At 39.3% G+C, this 19,159-nt stretch overlaps 1 protein-coding gene across 3 annotated transcripts in view; it reads right to left on the reverse strand.

The window, feature by feature from the left end:
* LOC124211713 (tRNA dimethylallyltransferase) overlaps window positions 1–19,159 on the reverse strand; it is a 115,968-nt gene that overhangs the window by 66,462 nt on the left and 30,347 nt on the right. For all 3 annotated transcript variants that reach the window (XM_046611060.1, XM_046611058.1, XM_069133332.1), the window contains exons 2-3: window positions 14,376–14,513; window positions 12,902–13,338 (exon numbers count right to left, since the gene is read on the reverse strand). In XM_046611060.1, the coding sequence (XP_046467016.1) occupies window positions 12,902–13,338; window positions 14,376–14,513 (575 nt within the window). The remainder of the gene's footprint in view (window positions 1–12,901; window positions 13,339–14,375; window positions 14,514–19,159) is intronic.

Consider the following 19,159-nt stretch of genomic DNA (forward strand, 5'->3'; position numbering starts at 1 on the left):
GCTTTTTCTCCCTGTCGCGACATCCTTCTTCTGTTCTTATTCTTATTCGTCTTCTTCTTCGTCTTCTTCTACTGCTTCTTCACCGAGGAGTCGCCGAACGGTAAACCGGTTCATCACCATAACGTATAAGTCATAGCATGCACCTTCCTCCACCACCGGGTATTACGTGTTGATGCAACTTCCTTGTGAACCAAAAGATGCGCCGCAATCTACAGGGTGACTTTTAATTCACCGGGGTGCTATCCAAGTGATTACATTAATCGTTAACTATTTCTACTGGCTTCAATTCTTTTAAGATTTGTCTTGTGAATAAATATTTAAATGCATCGAAGATTTTTACTTCTGATTATTCTTAAATTGATATACCAATAATTATACGTTCAGTTCCAATAACGTTCATTCGCGCTATTAGCCATTATTGGAATTCCATTGCTCTGTGATGATTCGCAACGTGGTTTTCACATTTTTGAAATACTTATTTTCAAACACCTAACCACGTTTTGCATTTTTGTTTGATTATCGCTATAATTTTTAGCAAGAAATTGCTCTCCATAATTTCAAAACAAATCCAGGATTTGGTAAACCTCGATAATCTTCAAAACTAAAATTTCACATCGTTCTTTGCAAACAGAATGACGAATGCGGAATACGGTTGCTTGAATACAAACGTAAGAACATCATAAATAAACTGTATAGTTCCAATTAAACCCACTGAGTTCATGTTAAAAAAAACATCTATAAATGCTGTATGTTCACGTTCTGTAAAGGTGCTTAATTCCTTGTAGAAACCAAGTATGGCTTATAAGATAAATTACTTGTCTGATAATTTCATTATTGTAAAAAAAAAAAAAAAAATAACGATTCTGGTGAAAATTCGAGATAATTTCGGGGAAACATTACCGAAAAGGACACATGCAAAAAAAAGAATACATAGAATAGGATAAAAGAGACAAGAAAAAAATTTGCCTTTCCAAAATTTGCAGGAGAAACGTGGATTTCGTGAATCTTTGAACAGGCGTGAGAGGCAAGTCCTTGAGTTGACCATATTGGTACATATACATAGAAATATATCCATTGGGTAAGTAGGTAGGTAAGTAATTTTTGTTCAGCGCGGGTAGGCAGGATTTACGATCAGGATATAAGAACGAGAAAAGCATTCCGTTACAAAAGGGAAACGCGCATATTCTCCGTACTCGGCCTCTTCCTCGGTTCCCATTTTCCGAATCCTGTTGTTCCGTAAGTAAAAAAGAAAAACCTAACCGAGACCTTCGTCGTCGTCGTCGTTCCGCACCCTCGTCAACAAAAGCGACAAAGGTTCCAGGACCGCCTGGTCCGCGTCTTCCGACCTTACGACCTGCCATTCTTACCTCCGGATGTCATCGTCGCAGAGCCGAAACAGCTGCTGGCCGACCACCGAATTCAAAAGAATGGACTCTGAGGATTTAGCTGCTGCGCACTTTCGTGGTTCTATTTAGTGCGTGCACGCGATGCGCTGCACATACTTTCCAAGGTGCCCATATCAGGGTTTGGTACACCTCGATCCGTAGTTTTTATCTTGACGATCTTTCGATTAGGATGCACTGGACGACGCTCTCCGGCCGGTCGTCATGAATTTTCATCTTTGTTAACATCAGGCTTTCGGGAATGGAACGAGCATACACCCGTCGCATAGCGCATCAGAATTGAAAATACAACTGACTCCAGGTGTTCGTTTGACTAACACACGCTAGAATTACCACCCCCAAAATCTGGAACGGACTAGTCAATATAATCCATTCCAGCTGTTTGAAAACCCTGAACGTCCCTAAACTCCGTGACTTCAAATCGGGTGAAGTATTATTCGAATGTTTTCAAATCTCCGCAAATCCACGCGAAATCGCTTTTCTCAATTTCTCAAAACCTTTCTTCCATTCCCACGAGATTTCCTAAAACCATGGAAAAACCGTGGGAAAGCGGTCTAAGCTGTAGATTGAAAAATAGTTTGAGGTCATTGGAATTGTCTGAATCTTAAAATAGCGTCAAAACTTTTTCGAGATGCTTCAAAATCATCCGAACAACATTGTGAAACCATTTTAAATTCTTTCGAAATCCAAGAATCATTTAACCTTACGCGAATTGGTCAGACTGTTACATTGTGATCGCAAGGATACTGCTTATCCGTTTCAGTAAAGGCCATATCCGGTTAAGAACGGATATCCGGCCTCCTCGCGGTTCAAACTGATTACGCAAACTGTCAGCTACCACTCACTTGCGTTAAGTTCACTCTGAGTTGTAACCCCAAAACACCGATAAAGAATTAACAAATCAGATGTCAGTTTTTGATGTTATTTTTTAATTTCCCCACTATTATTTTTCCGAAGAGAAAAAGAAAAATGAAAGGGAAGTTATCGCAAACATTCCAAAGATGAAAGGTTTTAAGATCTAGATAATAACTTCCGACCATTATCGAATGGATGTTCGAACGGAATTAAATGACTACTCGGAACTGATTAGATTTTGGGCCTGATGAGTTCAGCAGTATTCATGTTATTAGAATAAATAGATCAAAAAGTAAAAAAAAAAAATTCTTCTGACTGGCAATATGGACGAATTACCGACGTCAGTTTCAATTTAGATGAACATTGAAGTAATATTCGCCGAAACCCAGCATTCCTATCATCGTATAATCGTTAGAAAATCGTGTAATCTTTTCTTTTTGCCGTAATAAAATTGACGACGACATGGTGTATCCGTTTTTAACACTGCTGCGATCCGTTATTTTGTAAATAAAAACCGGCACCGCCTCAGGGCGAATGACACGTTATATTTTTTATAAGTCACGTGCAAGAAGGTTTTCACTCGGACAATTCAATCGATCATAGGCAGTACAATAAAAAAAAAAAGACGTTGGCCATGACACTGATTAGATTTGGATCGAATATCAATTTCAACCGATCTACTCGTATGCAACTAAAACGCAACCGGAATGAATCCGCATATTAATGCGCATGTACGATGGACAAAAAAAACTCAGCTGCGCTTTTATACACGGTTGTAAATCCCCCTCAATACCTGTCCTAATTAGGAGAGTGGCTAATTCTAAGAATGTTTCGTCTTCCGACAAGCTCGTAATTGCTGTCAGTCATGTCATCGTATCCCTTGTTCGTCAGTCATCTCATCAACTGCCCTATTCCTAAGAGTGCTTTATAAAACCAGTTCACAAAGCGTACAAAGCAATTTTGAAAAGTCGAGAAGGAAGAAAAGAAAACCAGCGTTAAGAAAAAGACGTGGAGAAAAAAAAGCGAAGTAACAGTGAGTATGGACTATTCTTGGATATGGCAACCATTAGCACCGAGTGCCAAGTCTTCTTAAGTATCTAATACTACGAACAGCCTACCCATCACTACGTATTTTGAATCTGTGTACGCCTACGTACGTAACTGGCAAATGTACGCAATCGAGGCAATCACGTGTAAATATACACGGGAGTCAGTAACCTCGTCCACGTAATTGGTACGTGTGAGCTTGAATATTGGATTGAGTAAGTCGTGAAGATACACCTCGTCTCCTCCTGACGTGTGATCACATGGCATCATAAAGTGAATTGGATCATACGTAACGTCATCTTGGGAAAACATGATTCTTCAATAATTCATTAGACACTAAAGTAATAAATCTGATGTGCTGGTTAGAAAGACGCATGGATACACTTCGTTGAATTGAAATAGAAGTTAAAAGAGGATCCATCGTTTGAAAGGGCGAGAGATTCCGATTTTTGTTGATTTAGTATTTCATCTTCTTACCCCTAGAACGCTACACTGGGGTCTTAAAAGTCTCAAAGCTGAACCGTGAAAGGCAGAGAGAAATTTTTTTTCCATGTATTATATATCAGAAGTATCCAGATTTTGCAACTTTGTCAACGTCGGGATGGATTTCTCGACAAAGTGACTAATCTAATTAAAACAAAAAGAAACAACAAATCAAAATACGACTATTTTGGTGAAAGTTATGACATAAAATCGGATGTCGTAACACAGACCCAGGCATTGTAGGTATGTCGCGAAAAATAGGTATGGCATGGGTTAAGCATATCGGTATATGAAACCAAGCAATTCGAGAAGCTTGAGCGGTAGCAATATCAATTTATAAATGATATTTGAAATAATTCTGCCGTTAACTTTTTTCACTCACGTTTAATACTAACGGTTGTTTGATGCTACACTTCGTATATCTGGCGTAAATTACATGGAACGAACCGTTTTTACTTATTGTTCTTAAATAACATTTGCAGAAAATATATATTTATTTTCTATCAGTAGACAACGGTGATTATTTACAATCTATGTCACAGTGTGCAAGCAGTTGTACGTGATATTATACTTCAATGACAATACATTAAATTAAAATGTATAAGTTATTCCAAAGAACGTCGAAATGTATGGTACATCCTTGGATAATTGAAACATCATTGCATGTACAAAATTCATTTAGTGACTGTGTAACGGAACTGATTTAACAGATTGCAGTATGAAAAAAATTTGATTCTTAGAAAAGATTGAGGATTTTTTTTTCTTTGTTTCGTGAGAAAAATAATTCAAGTATTCTTGTCTGTTTTTTTTTTCGGTAAAAACAACATTTTCTGTCGACGGAACAGCAAAACACGTGGAGTGAAGCGGGGTCGACCGATCGCAGGTAGTAAAACACCAAGCTTCAGCCTGAAAGTCTAGTTCTACGAACTCTAGGGCCCTTTTTCTTTACTACTCGGCTGAATGAAAAGAGCCTCTATTGGTATTTTTAGGTAGAAGTTATTAAAAAGCGCAAGTGCCACGGTTCTAACAAAAATTGAAGAAAGACTTCGATCAAAAGTGATTACATCAAAAGTATATTTCTTGTCGGTGTTGTCACAATATTTCGACAACCGTTTAAGATCTCATATTCAATTTTGCAGAGAACTGTAGATAACACTCGAACGTATATATTAACTCTCTCTCTCTGCCTCAAAAAAATTTACACCGAGAATAATTTTCATTTTCATTCAATAATAACAAATAAACTCAATTTTTCTTACAGTTTTGCGTGATTTCGACACCTTTTTTTTTGGGAGGGGGGGGGGGGGGGTTGTAATCTTTTTTTTCTGGTATTTTTATACTTATTAACGATGGAATTAGCATCACTATCAAAATATCAACGATATATTGTAATGAACTCCCTTGTGACGAGCAACGAAAAACGAGACATTTTTTAGATATCGGACGATATTTAGTCTCTTAAATCCTCAAATTTACCCATATAGTTGAATAATTTCGGCTGTCAAGACTTGAAATTTTTGTCCAGTTTGGCCAAGAGTTACATCACGTATTTATTCGAATACTCGTCACTATCCAGCTTACGAAAATTAAGCCACATGGAGAAAATAGCTTTTGCAATCTGAATGCGTGTATTCCTGAAATTCATGAACATATTCTTCAAATTATTCCTCTGTCAAGATTCGGTATAATACTCGTACACTTGTGTACGTAATAGTGTATTTCATACGGAAATGGATTAATTATTTCCAACAGGCATCAAGTCTAAGAATTCATTAGGCGGTACAAGCAGCGACACACAAGTAACTTTGTAAGAAGAAGGTCCAAGTATCGTCTAAGCTTGAAGTGCTCAATAAAAAAAAAAAAAAAAATAAAAAAAAATTATATAAGCATATAGTACAAGTTCAATGAAATACAATCCAGCAATGGAGTTAATTTTAACTCCCCTATTTCTCCCCAGGATTAGTGGCGAAATAAGATTGCCGTACTAAAAACTAGGACACTTGAATAAACCTTACATTGATTGAAGTGTACAAAGGAAAGTAAATGCTGCGAAAAACTGCAGGACGTTTCTTTTCACTGCTACTATTATTTCACATCGCGAATGAAATTTCTACTTTGTAGACGGCCACGATATATGATATAGAACAGGTCACTGTACTCCTGATGTAACCTATGCAAATTAATGTCTAAGCTAGATAAGAAGATCTGAGTGTACTTGGTTGAAGGTACACTTGGGGACAATGAATCTGAGACGGTTAATTTTTTACACTAGACAGTTACGTTGGCAACACAGAGAAACCTACAGCGCCACGGTCGGCCGAGCGCGAAACCAACTCAATCTCAATAAACGTAACGTAACCCATGACCGTTGAATCTAACCTTAGAATACGTGTCGATCCAACAAGTCGTTATCTCCTTGGCATTCTAAGGTTAGATTCGACGGTCATGGGTTACGTTACGTTTATTGAGATTGAGTTTGTTTCGCGCTCGGCCGACTGTGGCGCTGTAGGTTTCTCTGCGTTGCCAACGTAACTGTCTAGTGCAAAAAATTAGCCGTCTCAGATTCATTGTCCCCAAGCGTACATTACCATCGGGGACTCCCAGTCAGACGGTGGTTCAAGGACGAAGTAGTTCTAGCCGAACATAGAAGAGTAGAAGCGGTGAGTAGCCTTCCAAGTGTCTAATTCCGCAAAACGGACGCCAATCTACTCAACTGTGCCGACAAGTACTTCGTCGATATAGCTGCAGGGTGTGAGTGTATGCAACAAAAGGATACACGCAGACACGCACATCCCTCTTCACGGGGGCTTTGACGATGTTCGTGATAATTTCCCAATTGCTATCTTATTTACATATGATACACTATACGCGGAAGACAAGTTGTTGCAACACACGCAGCAGCAGCAGCAGCGGCAATAATCATCGTACAAATTTTTCCTCCTACAATTACCCAATGAACTTCACTTGAAGAGTGACACAGATTTTTTCCACCGCGCTATCATCTACGCTAACTGCTGATAGCTCATCAGACCGTGAAGAAATAATTCCAAGCGATAGGAAACCCGACCAACTTTATAATACCGAATTCAAAGAATCGTTTATCAACAACACGTGTACCTGTAGAGATGAAAGACGTAAGTTTCGACATGTTCACGGGGCGAGAGAGCGAAGAGTAAGGAAGAAGATGAAAAATAAGAATAAGAGTACGAGGGTGGTCGTGGTGGTGGTGGAGAAAAAATCGTTCACAAGACGTCGCAGTGCGCTTAGGCGAAGTCGACGCCGACGTAGACGTAGACGAATCAGGATGAAAAGAAGGAGATAGAGAAGTCTCGGTCGGCAATCAAAGTTTGACTCCGTGCCAACATCCACCCTTCCGGCTAACCGACCGTGGGACGGACAGACAGACCGATAAACGGACAAATATAATCTGGGATGAAAAACTACTGGAAGGTAGTAGGTCGAGCACTTTTCGGTGGATACTCTACACCTAGACTTAAAAACAATGTCAAGTTACGGACGAGGTTGAAGTTAGCAGCTTCAACGATGCGCGTTTGGGAAAAAGTCGTTACTTTGATCCTCAGGATTGTCTGAAATTCAGCTAGTAAATCGCAACAAAGAAAACGTGTTCGTATTTCGAAAAGCCAAGTCCTTGAGAGTCGTTCCAAAATTGTACGACAGGATTTTCTTCCATCATGTTTCAAGGGTGCAAAAAGAAGCTGGGATTTTCAGGGTAGAAAAATATTTGTTAGGTTTCATTCTTTCTTCTGCTAGGTGACCAAAAGCTGCGAAGACCAGGCTGATGAAACCTATGAGCACTGTGGTGGTCCTTATTTAGGATCCCGACAAATGATTTCCGTGCTTGTCCTCCAAATCGAGTCCAAATTACTCAAAAACAATTCCTTAATTTTTTCAGATATTTACCTCCACTCCTTGTGGTGCCTCACGAGATTTTTTCGCCATAAGAATAACATGGGATCTTATGATCACTTTGAACTTTATCGTTTTTTTCTCCGACAATTTAAGTGGGAATGATTTGAATCTGACGGGGATTTCTCAAGTATAATTAACTCTTTTCGAGGATATTTTTTTCTGAGAATCAGAATTTTCTATCGGAAATCTACTATATATACAACTGAAAAATGAAGCTATCGAAAGAAAGAAATATCCTCGAAACGAGCTAATTATATTTGATAAATCACCGTTCGATTCAGATTATTTCCATGAAAATTGCGGTAGAGAAAAAAAAAATAAAGTTACGTAATCTTATTTTTATGGCGAAAAAAGCCTCGTGAGGCTCTATAAGGGGTTGATAAGAATCTGAAAATATTAGGGAATTGTTTTTTAATTATTTAGAGTCGATTTGAGGGGCGGCACGGAAAAAATTAATGGACAACTTAGATAAGTAATAACCAGCCTAAATCGAAAAAATTAGTGAACGCGTTAAATAAATAATAACGACCCTAATGAGCACAATGCGAAGCTAAAAGAGAATGTAATGACCCTTTTATATTGATTAATATTTCAAGTAATCCGCTGGAAAGAATATCACAGTGAAATTTCGAAACATCACCATAAAAACTTGTCCGTTACATTTTTCCATATTTCTATAAGAATGTTTCAGTACATATGCAATAATTTTCTGGTAGATCTTTTTTGTTCATTGAATATTACTATTGTTATATTATTACTACATATTTTGTTTACAACCTTACATAATAGCAGGCGTTACTAAATTTTCTAACACTTGTCCCAACATATTCCGATGATGATGATGAAACTAAAAGGTGATATCCAACAGGTAATACTTTCATATATCAAGTAGTCAAAAAAACAGTTTTGAACTAACAAAAGACTTTTTATGTTCACCTCCTAGAAACCCTGAAGTTGCCCGAATTTCTCTAAAATTTTCGGGGATCGAAATTGTTATCGACTTATGGACAATGAATATGAAAAATGTCACTCATCGATCACGATATCGTTTTACAAACACCTTTCCGACGTTGAAAAAGAAGAAATGTCAGACTTTATCCGAACTAGTAGATAAAATTAAAAAATTGCAACAACTGATCGTACAAATTTGAACTAGATTGGAATAGTCGTTTTCACGCTAACCTTTCTTTTGCGATATCGCAGTCTGTCTTCGAGTGACTTTTTTGTAACATTTGTTACCGGTATCAGAAGCGTTTCCAAGCATCAACGTTCTTAAGAGGTGACATAAGTAGGCTTTAAAGTCGGCCGAATTCTGCTCCAATTCTACACCGCAAAGTAGGTGGGAAAATACAATTTACGCGATCAACTGGAGAACGTAACTCGGTTGGTCCTTGACTGGGTCAAACACGTGTAACCGAGGCCGGGGCGGTTGGCTGGCCACGTGGCGATAGACTATCAAGCGTAAAACTTACGAAAGCAGTAAAAACGGAGATAGATATATCCCGTAAGGAGGAAAAAAAGAACTTAACCAGAACTATGTAACGCCCAATACGTTTCTGATTGTGACGATGAAACGATGCAAAATTGAAAAAGAAACTAAAAAGTTTTTCAACCGAATGTAGAACAACTCAAAAGTCCCAGTTTATTACTTTATTCAGTCTGAAAGACGATGGGAGAGAAGAACGTTTTAACCAATATCTAATGAAAACACAAATAAGGTGTAATAATAGACTGAAAATTACCGATACCATTACCGTCGCAAGTCTGAAAGAAAATCACCATCTTTTCTAAAATTTATGTAAAACTATCGGGAGAAAAACGGGATTTTCAACGTGCGGATGCAGTTCAAACGAGTGATCAGCAACGAATTCGTGACAGAGCAGGAAGTTTCTTACAATCTTCTAGGTTACACACGGAAGTCTGAGTCACGATCTAAAATCGCAAGACATCTGGTGGTGAAAATTAGCTCGTCGAAAACGGCTGACGATGAATAAAAAATGATCAGCAGCTAACGGGATGGATCCGAGTCAGGCAAAATCGCAGGAAGTTTAAAAAAAAAAAAAAAAAAAACGCCAGTGCCAGAGTGATTCAAAGCGAATTGCAGTCATCGAGAGTGATTCTAATCGTAAATCGGAATATTATCACGCCTTCAACATTGATCCATCTTGTTATGTCCAAACCACATATTCGCGCTATCGTAACCTGATGATATTTTGAATTGCAAAAAAGTGACTAATCTATGTGGGACAATATCTCTGAGATATATTGGAAATGCCGAAGAGCCGTGCTGTTCGCAAAACTAGGCTGAAGGACATACCGAGCTCGGATTTAAAGACATGCCACGTCCTTGAACGGTGATTCGTTACCCTCGGCATAACAATACCAGAAATTGGTTCAATATTGAACATTCAAATTGATCCGGCACATTCAAGCACCGGACATTTAGTGCCAAATCGACAACGTTCTGCGATATACGAGGAAACGAATTTCCTCGATAAAATCTGTGACAAGTTTTTCCCACCAAATGGAATGGAATGCCGTGCAACCTCCGTACAACGCCCAACTTGGGTGACGACCACTCTTTACTTGGCATTGTTCGTTTATTTATTTATTTACGCATCCTCTTCCCTCCTCCCTTAAATAGATTCACCGATCACTCGCCACTCCAACAGGTCTTTAGCGAAGAGACTAGACCCAGCGATACCCGGCTGTCTTTGCCCGTCACTCTCGCCGCCCACGTCGGGACTCCACGTGTCGCGGTGCCATGCCGGTACCACGCACACGCGTGCTGAATGCCATCTAAGATCCACACCACCATCGGACGGTATAACTTGAGTCACGCGACGTTAAAATCGTCGTCGGAACGGAGATCTGACCTGAAAAGAGGAGCCGCGTGCGAGACACGACCGACGAATACGTCCAACCAGAATCCAACAAAATTTTCACCTCCAAGTTTTGATGCTGGGCGAATCTTAAGCTCGGGATTGTGATGGTTGGGGACAGCTTTCGACATCTCCAATTGGAGAGTTCGAGGTCTTTTGCGTCTCTTTACCTGAGATGCTTGCATAAACTCAAAGGTTTCGGAGCCTGCAAGAACGTTTCCAGGTCAGTGTATCCTACATATTAGACTATCGCTCGTTAGCTTCGAGTTGTCTGGTCGCTGCTGGTGCGTCTATCATGTGCCCAGACGATGTTCGAGGTTCTATGGGAACAGCAGTCGGTTCAGACGAAGGTTTAATTTGGTTTTGATGACATTCCCGGATGATAGATACCAGCGCTCTTTCTTTGGGATCAAAGAATACGGTATTGTGTTACATGTTCCGTTTTGGCGATATTCGAATGACAATTGTCGCAGTGTAACCGAGCGTTAGATGTGCGTTTGAATGATTGAGCTGCGTGAAAAGTCACTGTTAGTTTTAGAATATTGAAAGTAAATCGAGCAGGTTTAAATTCCTTGTAAACATGTCACAGTCGAGTTCTGCCTGGAAATGACCTCAAGTGACGCGATGATTTCCTGCGCAGTGTGTTTTTCGCCCCTCGCGTGGCAATTGCACTCGAAATAAGTGGCACAAGTGTAAGCTAGTTAAATCAATCTGAATCTCGAATTTCACCAGAGACAAATAACTTTCTTGACCATTTATTAACGAAATTAAGCCAAATTTGATGATTTCTAACAAAGGCAACAGCTTTTATTCACTCCAAACCCCCGGAAAAGACTTTCTGTTCAATCATCGATCACATATAAATCGCTGGTATAACCTTATCAGCTTCCGAGGGGAACTCTCACTTCACTTCCGCCACTCCCAGTGACACCTTTAAGAAGTTGACATGGATCCAGTGGACTGAAGCAATTGCTCTCTTTTGTTTTTCAATGACTACCGATGAGTTTGTACCACGTATCAGTCAAGTTTCGAGTACCGTCATTATATATTTCAATGTCTTCCTTCGTTTTCAGACATTAGCTCACGCTAATTGAGAGCTTTCAAGAGACATTTATAATCCTTTACTCCGACTGTTCATACACTATCGATCGTTTCGAGGGGTTGCCTAACGATTTATTTCCCGAGCTCGGAGTAGTCCCAACAAAATTGGTTTTACGGTACCCTCTAAGCGCTCTTCGTTGGCTTATCTCTGAAACCACGTGCACCTGACTTAACGTGTGAATATTTTTTCAATATTCCGTAATCCGAAGGCGTAAGTAATTTTCAATCAAAATTCACAGAAATTTGTTCTCTTTTTCAGCGCATCGCTCTTCTTCCGGTGATTCCGAGGACATTAAATCATCGCGTGTAAGAAATTGTCACTCAAACGAAGTGCGATACTCATCCAGTCGGTATATTAGAACGCATGGATGAATTATACGCGTATCTACAGATTCTCAACGTATTTTTACAGCACGGTAATCATCAAGGGGACGGGCGAGGGATCAGCCTCGAGAAAATCATCAGACCAGCAAAGTCAAGGCATGACCAATTACGAGGCTTACCTGGCCGCAACAATTAGTAGGTATACCGCATTATAATTAATATAGATGGCTACCGCCGGGACATTGTGGATATAGCCTTCTTCCCCTCAACTGCTGGTGAACTACGACTGACCTTTACTTTAACCAGGTACCCGGGTACTCACTCCATTAAAAATACAGATCAAAAAACTCGTGCGCGGTTTCTTACACATGATGCAATTAGTGTAATTGCTAGCCGTACATTCGTCTCATCGTTACGGAAGCGTATTGATTTCGAAGAGGAAATATTTTCTTCCTACTAACACCTGCTCATGTATTCAAAATAAACCAATTTGAATTGAAATCAATAACTTCTACAGTTTTCAGTCTCATTAATTTCAGCTTCCAAGTAAGCGAGCATGCCAGATTCGTTGCGGTGAACCCAATAAAAGTTTTTGACAATCTCGATGAAACGAACACCAGATTGAAGTTAGTAACGTTGATATAACGAAATATCGAAACTAAAGTCACTGTTTCGAAAATTTATAACGACTTTCTAATATTTTAATTCCCAAAATCCGAGTACGTTTTACTTTTTAAAAATATATCACTCAGTTCGAGACGATCCTACAGTTACGAAATAATTATTACTCCTAAAAACGAATCGTTACATCAACGTTACAAACTTCTTTCGACACTTCTCTCGAAAGGAAAACCACGATTCAAGCATTACACTGACCTTATAATTTTTCGCCGGTCATTCGGATGCAATCTGTCAGCCATTGTTGCGTCAACTTCTCTGAGCTTCCGGTGCAGCTCGTCGGTGCTGATTGCGTCGTCGAATTTGATCTTCTTCGAAGCCGGGGCGTCGATATCGGCACTTTCGTATTCCTGTGTTTCACTCTCGCACACATCACTCACCCGATTTTCACCCACTGCACTACGATTTTCATCGTCAACCACGACAACACTCGTCGCACGATCCGATTTAACAACATCACTACCTCGCATATTCACGAAACCATCGTCGCGGTCGAAAACTAAGGAAGAACACGGCTCGTCGATCGCCGTATCCTTTGGATCCTCGATGAGCACCTGCCACAGCAGAGATTCTATGTAATAATTCGTCCCGCCGACGATTATTGGCACCTTTCCGACACTCAGGAGCTTGTCTATCTATGTCTATTAAGGAAATCGTAGTAGATTAGAATGGATTGAATGAGAAATTAATCGACTGGTTAAGATGAGGATATCGATATCATCTGTACGGCATATGGAAATACAGAATATATTCCGGGTTGATTGTTTTTGACAAGAAATAAAAAAAATTACCTGATCCGAATTTTTTCAAGTTTTTACTGTCGCAATTTTCAATTCTGACATTTTACTCGTAAAGTTTCAAAATATTCAATCTGGATTCTCAGTATTTTTTTTTTTTTTTTTTTCCTTACCAGATTTATATTCAACCAATTTTGAGTCCGAGGTGAGAAGAAAATTAATATGATATTCACTGTAACAACGATTTATAATCCTGAAATTCTAACTGGATTCTTCAAGGTACCAAAAGCATCGTGATAAAAACTAAAAGTATTTCAACCATCGATACGATTCGCCACGAAAAACTTGAGACGAATTGAAATCTTTTGTATCCACAGAATTTTTTTTTACGGCTTTCTACGAAGTTGTATCGAGGCATTATTAGCTTTAATAATATATACGTACAGAACAGGTGTATAAAAATAACGTCCAGATCGACAGAGCGATAAATTTCTCCAGACACAAATTAAACTCATCGTGCTTATCTAGCTAACAGCGAGTTATCCTAGACATTCAAGCTGTGTTAAATGTATAATAGTAGCGTTTGACTCGAGGCAGGTGAAATTAAAGCAGATGAAATATGAGGGCAGTCGTAGTCCGCGTGTCACCAGGTGCACCAACACTCGGACAATTATGTGGTATTAATCAACACCCAAACGGACCAAATCTAACATCTACATTACGAGGCGGACAAAAAGTTCACTTCCCTGCCCACTGGGTGTATAATTGTGAGATTATATGGGCAAATAACAAGGACGAGATGAAAATTTACAAATTACTACCTTAAGCTTGATCATCGGATCATAAGCTCCATGACTCGTCCAATCGGCACACGATCAGGAAGCGCCGTGATGCCGACAATCATAGTCCGTCTACCTGCTGGTATTAAAGGATACAACAGGCAATGCTCTGTTCCTGAAATCAACGACCGAGAACGTCGACAAGGGATCCACGACGTCGAGCATATGGTGCGGAGCCATGGCTTGCTCCTCTTTGGTTACCTTCGCTGTAATCACGTCCAACCCTTTGTAGACCTGAAAGTAGAAGAAGGGTCGTCGTTAAGGAAGATAAGAGGAAAAGCTACACGTCTGAAACACACCCGTAAGAGGTCCGTTTTCGTTTTGATCTATATTTTATTTCTACGGCGTTCCTTTTTATTGGCAATTTCACCGTCGTCGGAGAAACATGACTTTAATTGCAAGGAATTTGGGATATTTGCTCAGTTCCCAACCGAATTACGGATTCGATTCAATTCTATCATTCATTCCTTGTTCTGTTTTTGTTGTAGCGATAAACGTCTATAAGTGGATTTCCTCATTACTTCAGTCTCGATTTACGAAAAGTTTAGATAGGGACTTATTATCGGCAGATACGGATTCTGCAAAGAACCTTTTCATTAAGTAACCGCGAGATTTGTGACTTTTAACAGCATTATCCCACCTTCGTAATGCAACTCATGTTTATTGCAGATGTTGTCCCTCTAACCGTTATCCACTTCAAGTTCAATATTTTTCTATAACAAAAAGACTCAAATATACTGTTTCAAGTGATGATAATTTACAGACATTTCTCAAGAGAAAGATGATTTTGTTCTCTATTTATTTCACCAATTTTAAAAAAGCTTTACTTAGAAAACTTTCAACCAATGTACCGGGTCGTTATACCCGTACGATTTACAAATTACAAATGCATTGTCAATAAATATTATTTTCCAAGACAATCGAACAGAGAAATTGAATATTACCGGCAAAAATTTGACTCGTTGAACAGTTTACATTTGAGGATAATTGCTTGTCAACAATTCGTTAATAAATAACCATTCGAGTATAAAAGTTGTACAAAAATGTTTAATACTTTTGGGACTAGGAAAGTGATATCCGCAAACATTATCAAATCCTAGATGATCCGGGTCAGGAATTAGTCGAGTTACGTTGCCGTGACGGGCGTTATTATTATTTTAGATGTTATTGCTGTTGTTTGTTGTAGTATAAAATGTTCATGAAGTGTGTAAAAATATATTGAATTAGTTATGTCGATTAAAGATTGTTTACATCTCAAAAAATTAGAATCTCCACAAGTTTCGAATGGAAAACTTTTTCGAATATCGTATTTTTACACTTCTTAAGTAAAAACTTCGAGGCTCTTGCCAGAGTTAAAGATATCGACTAAATACAAATTCCAAACAGACGTTTCATTTTCATACATGTGCACAAATTTCGCTCACTTGAAGCATATCGATATTCAAAAATTTCGCGATATCGCGCCACCCCGTTGGAATTTTTTTTTTTTTTTTTCTTCTTTCCAACCGAGTAAATTATATGGTACCAAACTTTATTTCACGGGTAACAAAAAAATACTCTCAACATCTTGCTACATGAAAGGTGTCGCGTGCGAGGAAAAATCATTAGCTGCAAGCTCCGAGGAAAAGATATAATGTTTGTAGGAACTGACTCGAGCAGAGCCCGGTTCCGAACACTGTTGGTAACACTGAGAAACCTGCAGCGCCACAGTCGGCCGAGCGCGAAACAAAGTCAATCTCAATAAACACAACATAACCCATGACCGTCGAATCTAACCTTAGAATACCGCGGGGATAATGACTTGTCGAATCGATACGTATTCATTCTAAGGTTAGATCCAACGGTCATGGGTTATGTTACGCTTATTGAGATTGAGTTAGTTTCGCGCTCCGCCGACTGTGGCGCTGTAGGTCTCTCCGCGCTGCCAACGTAACTGTCTAGTGTAAAACATTAGCAGTCTCAGATTGATTGTCCCCAGGTGTACATACGTGCATGGGACAAAGCCGGAATTTCGTCGGGGTTCGAATCTCGGATTTACCAAAAGGGGGGCCCGAGGCACGCGCCTCGGCGACGAGCGATGTTCGTCTCTGTAACCGGTACCGGTCCACCGTCAGGAACGAGACAAAGGGCGCTCTTCGCGTCACCTGTTCTTCCCCCGTTTTATACTCCCGATGCAGCCAACTCCTGTTGGGAAACACCTGCCGTCTCACTAAAAGCCCCGTGCGTATATCTATACGTGTATCATTATTACACCGCAAAGGCAGACGGACGCGTTACCGAGGCGCGCTTCGAAGCTTTTCTCGGGTTCCCGGGGCGCCCTACTTTCTTCATTTTTACGTAATCACGATTTTCTAGAATCACGAAAAAACGAGGAAACCTGCGCTGCGTTGTACTAATGAGGCAGAAGTAAATAAGAAGAGACTGTAATAAGCTGGGTGATGAAAAAAACTCACATTTTTTGCCACGGTCACAAACGGATGATGATCGTGTTTCTCGCACTTAACACCGGCTCGGTTTAGTTCGTTAGACGATCGAATCGGAGAGACCGGGTCTAATTGACCTAGGTTTCTATCTATACTCGAAGAATTTGGGAAGTGGTAAACGATATTCGGTCTCTTAATACGAATCAGTCGTAAGTATAACGCTGGAAAAAATCAGTGCGCATACAATGAAAATCAGTGAAAGGTCACTGAATCAATGGTATGTACTACTTGTAACTAGGAATCAGTGAATTTTCACTCATTCAAATTTAGAGAGTAGGAAGAAACAGACGCGTGGACAACAAGTTTGTAGATGAAAATGTCTCGCCTACTTCTTGAAACCCTACAATTCTTATCTAAAACATATTTCCGCGAAGCCTAGATTGTTGAGAATATATTTGACCTACATTCCATTGAAAATGGGACACCTACAATGTATGACAGAATACGTCGTAACGTCTAAATCAAAAGCGAAAAGTCTTTTAGCAAACTTTATGAAAATACGTGGAAAATTCGAAGACTATGAAATTGTATTCGAATCGATCAGGCTGTTTTTCGGAATTCAATTCTGAAAATGTCCGGAACAATCTTAAGGTTATTGATAAGTGAAAGAATTATACTGCGTTGTGTTACCGAAATATTGAACAATATGCTACCCCACGCGCATTGCATACGACGAAAATGAATTCTGACCATTCTGAGCGTTTTCATAGAGTTCTGGGTAACTTAGAATAGATTCTAGAGATAATGAGCATTCATTTTTTCAACACGATAGGCGCTTGACAAGTTCCTTATGTTTTTTATTCCAATTAAGATCACTGGCTAATCGCAAGTACTGCAGTCAACATTTTTATAAGAGTTCCGGGAGTTTGAGTGAGTCTTCTTGGTAACTTACCAAGACCGGAGTTATAAATGTAATCCGAATAAATTATTCCGACTCAATGAGAAATAAAAAATGTTCACGGAGTGATCAATTCGCTTTATAAAGAAAAACCTCACAAAGTTAAAGTTTGTAAGCGAGCATTTGAATTTTGCGGTTAAGAAAAAGTGAGTATGAAAAATTATAGTAACAATTGAACTTCCGCGGTGCCTTAGAATGAATATATATATAATAAAAGATTGGTTACAAAAATGTATTAACACGTTATTTTTATGGAATATATTGCCAGGCAAGATTTTCAAAAGTTTGAACGTTTGAACAAATTCTTTCATAACATAATTGTAGATAAATTTTCTAATATTCTTTTTAGATTCAACGGAAAAAAATCATACACTCCCACAAATCGGTAATTGTCTACCGACGAGAAAAAAAAAATTGCTAATTCGATTCAAACTATTACGAATAAATTTGAGTCTGTACAATTAAGCACGATCAAACTTGAATTACATTCATTCACCAAGATTAAATTCCGTCAAATGAACATTTTTTTAGGTCACAAGAAAATTGATTAATCAATCAAGCGAGGCGTAATATAAAATGATTATAAATCTTGACGTAACGAATTAAATCTACGAACGAGCGTAGTTCCCAAAATTAGTTTCCGCGTCACGAGTTCAAAGCGTTGCTGAAAAGAAAAATGCTAAAGTAACATTATAAATTCCGAATTCCGGCCTTCTCTAGGTTTCTCGATTATCAAATAATTCTCGGAGTTGTACTTTTGACGCGGTCGCCGTGTTGGCACAAGTGTCGAAAAGACAATTAATCGTTGCGGAGCCATGCGCATTGACGTAAAATTGTCTAAGACTTGGCACAGCTGGTCGAACGAGCAACTCGCCATACCGAAAGTAAAATTTCCACGGAATACGATGAGCAAACGAGCGTATAATCGATGTTTAAAAAGGTGGTCTTCTAAGGCGACCACGTGCCCGGAATTAGAGCGGTGATAATCCGTTTGTACGCAGACGGCAGGTAGAATTTTGTGTTTCACAGTTGCACGAAGCTTAGGCGCAGCTTTGGCGTACAAAGTACATCGAAGCGAACGAACGCCACGGAAGTAAATTTTCTACACACGGCGATTTTTTACACCGAGGATTGAGGTGGCGAAACAGGGGCACAAAAACCAGACGACACGTATCTCATTGTTGGAGAAGAGGAGGATTAGCTCATTCTTGCTGGCGCAGCAGGCTCTTAAACTTCTACAAAACACGGACGCTTCTTCTATACTCGCTTTTAAAATCCATCGCGCTTGGGTTATAGTTACGTGTGTATTTTCGTGTGATACGAATGTACCAGCGATAATATAACTAAACGAACGTTTCACGGTCGTTAATTTTTGCACAAGTCAAGCGTGCAACGTTGAAAAGCTTCTCTTCACTCTTGCTCAACGTGTCAGACTCTGCATTCCCGAATAAGTATCAAATGTTTTTTTTTTTCCATCCTCTATTTTTCAACACTGCGTA

Source organism: Neodiprion pinetum, chromosome 2, assembly GCF_021155775.2.
Source record: "Neodiprion pinetum isolate iyNeoPine1 chromosome 2, iyNeoPine1.2, whole genome shotgun sequence".
NCBI lineage: Eukaryota > Metazoa > Arthropoda > Insecta > Hymenoptera > Diprionidae > Neodiprion > Neodiprion pinetum.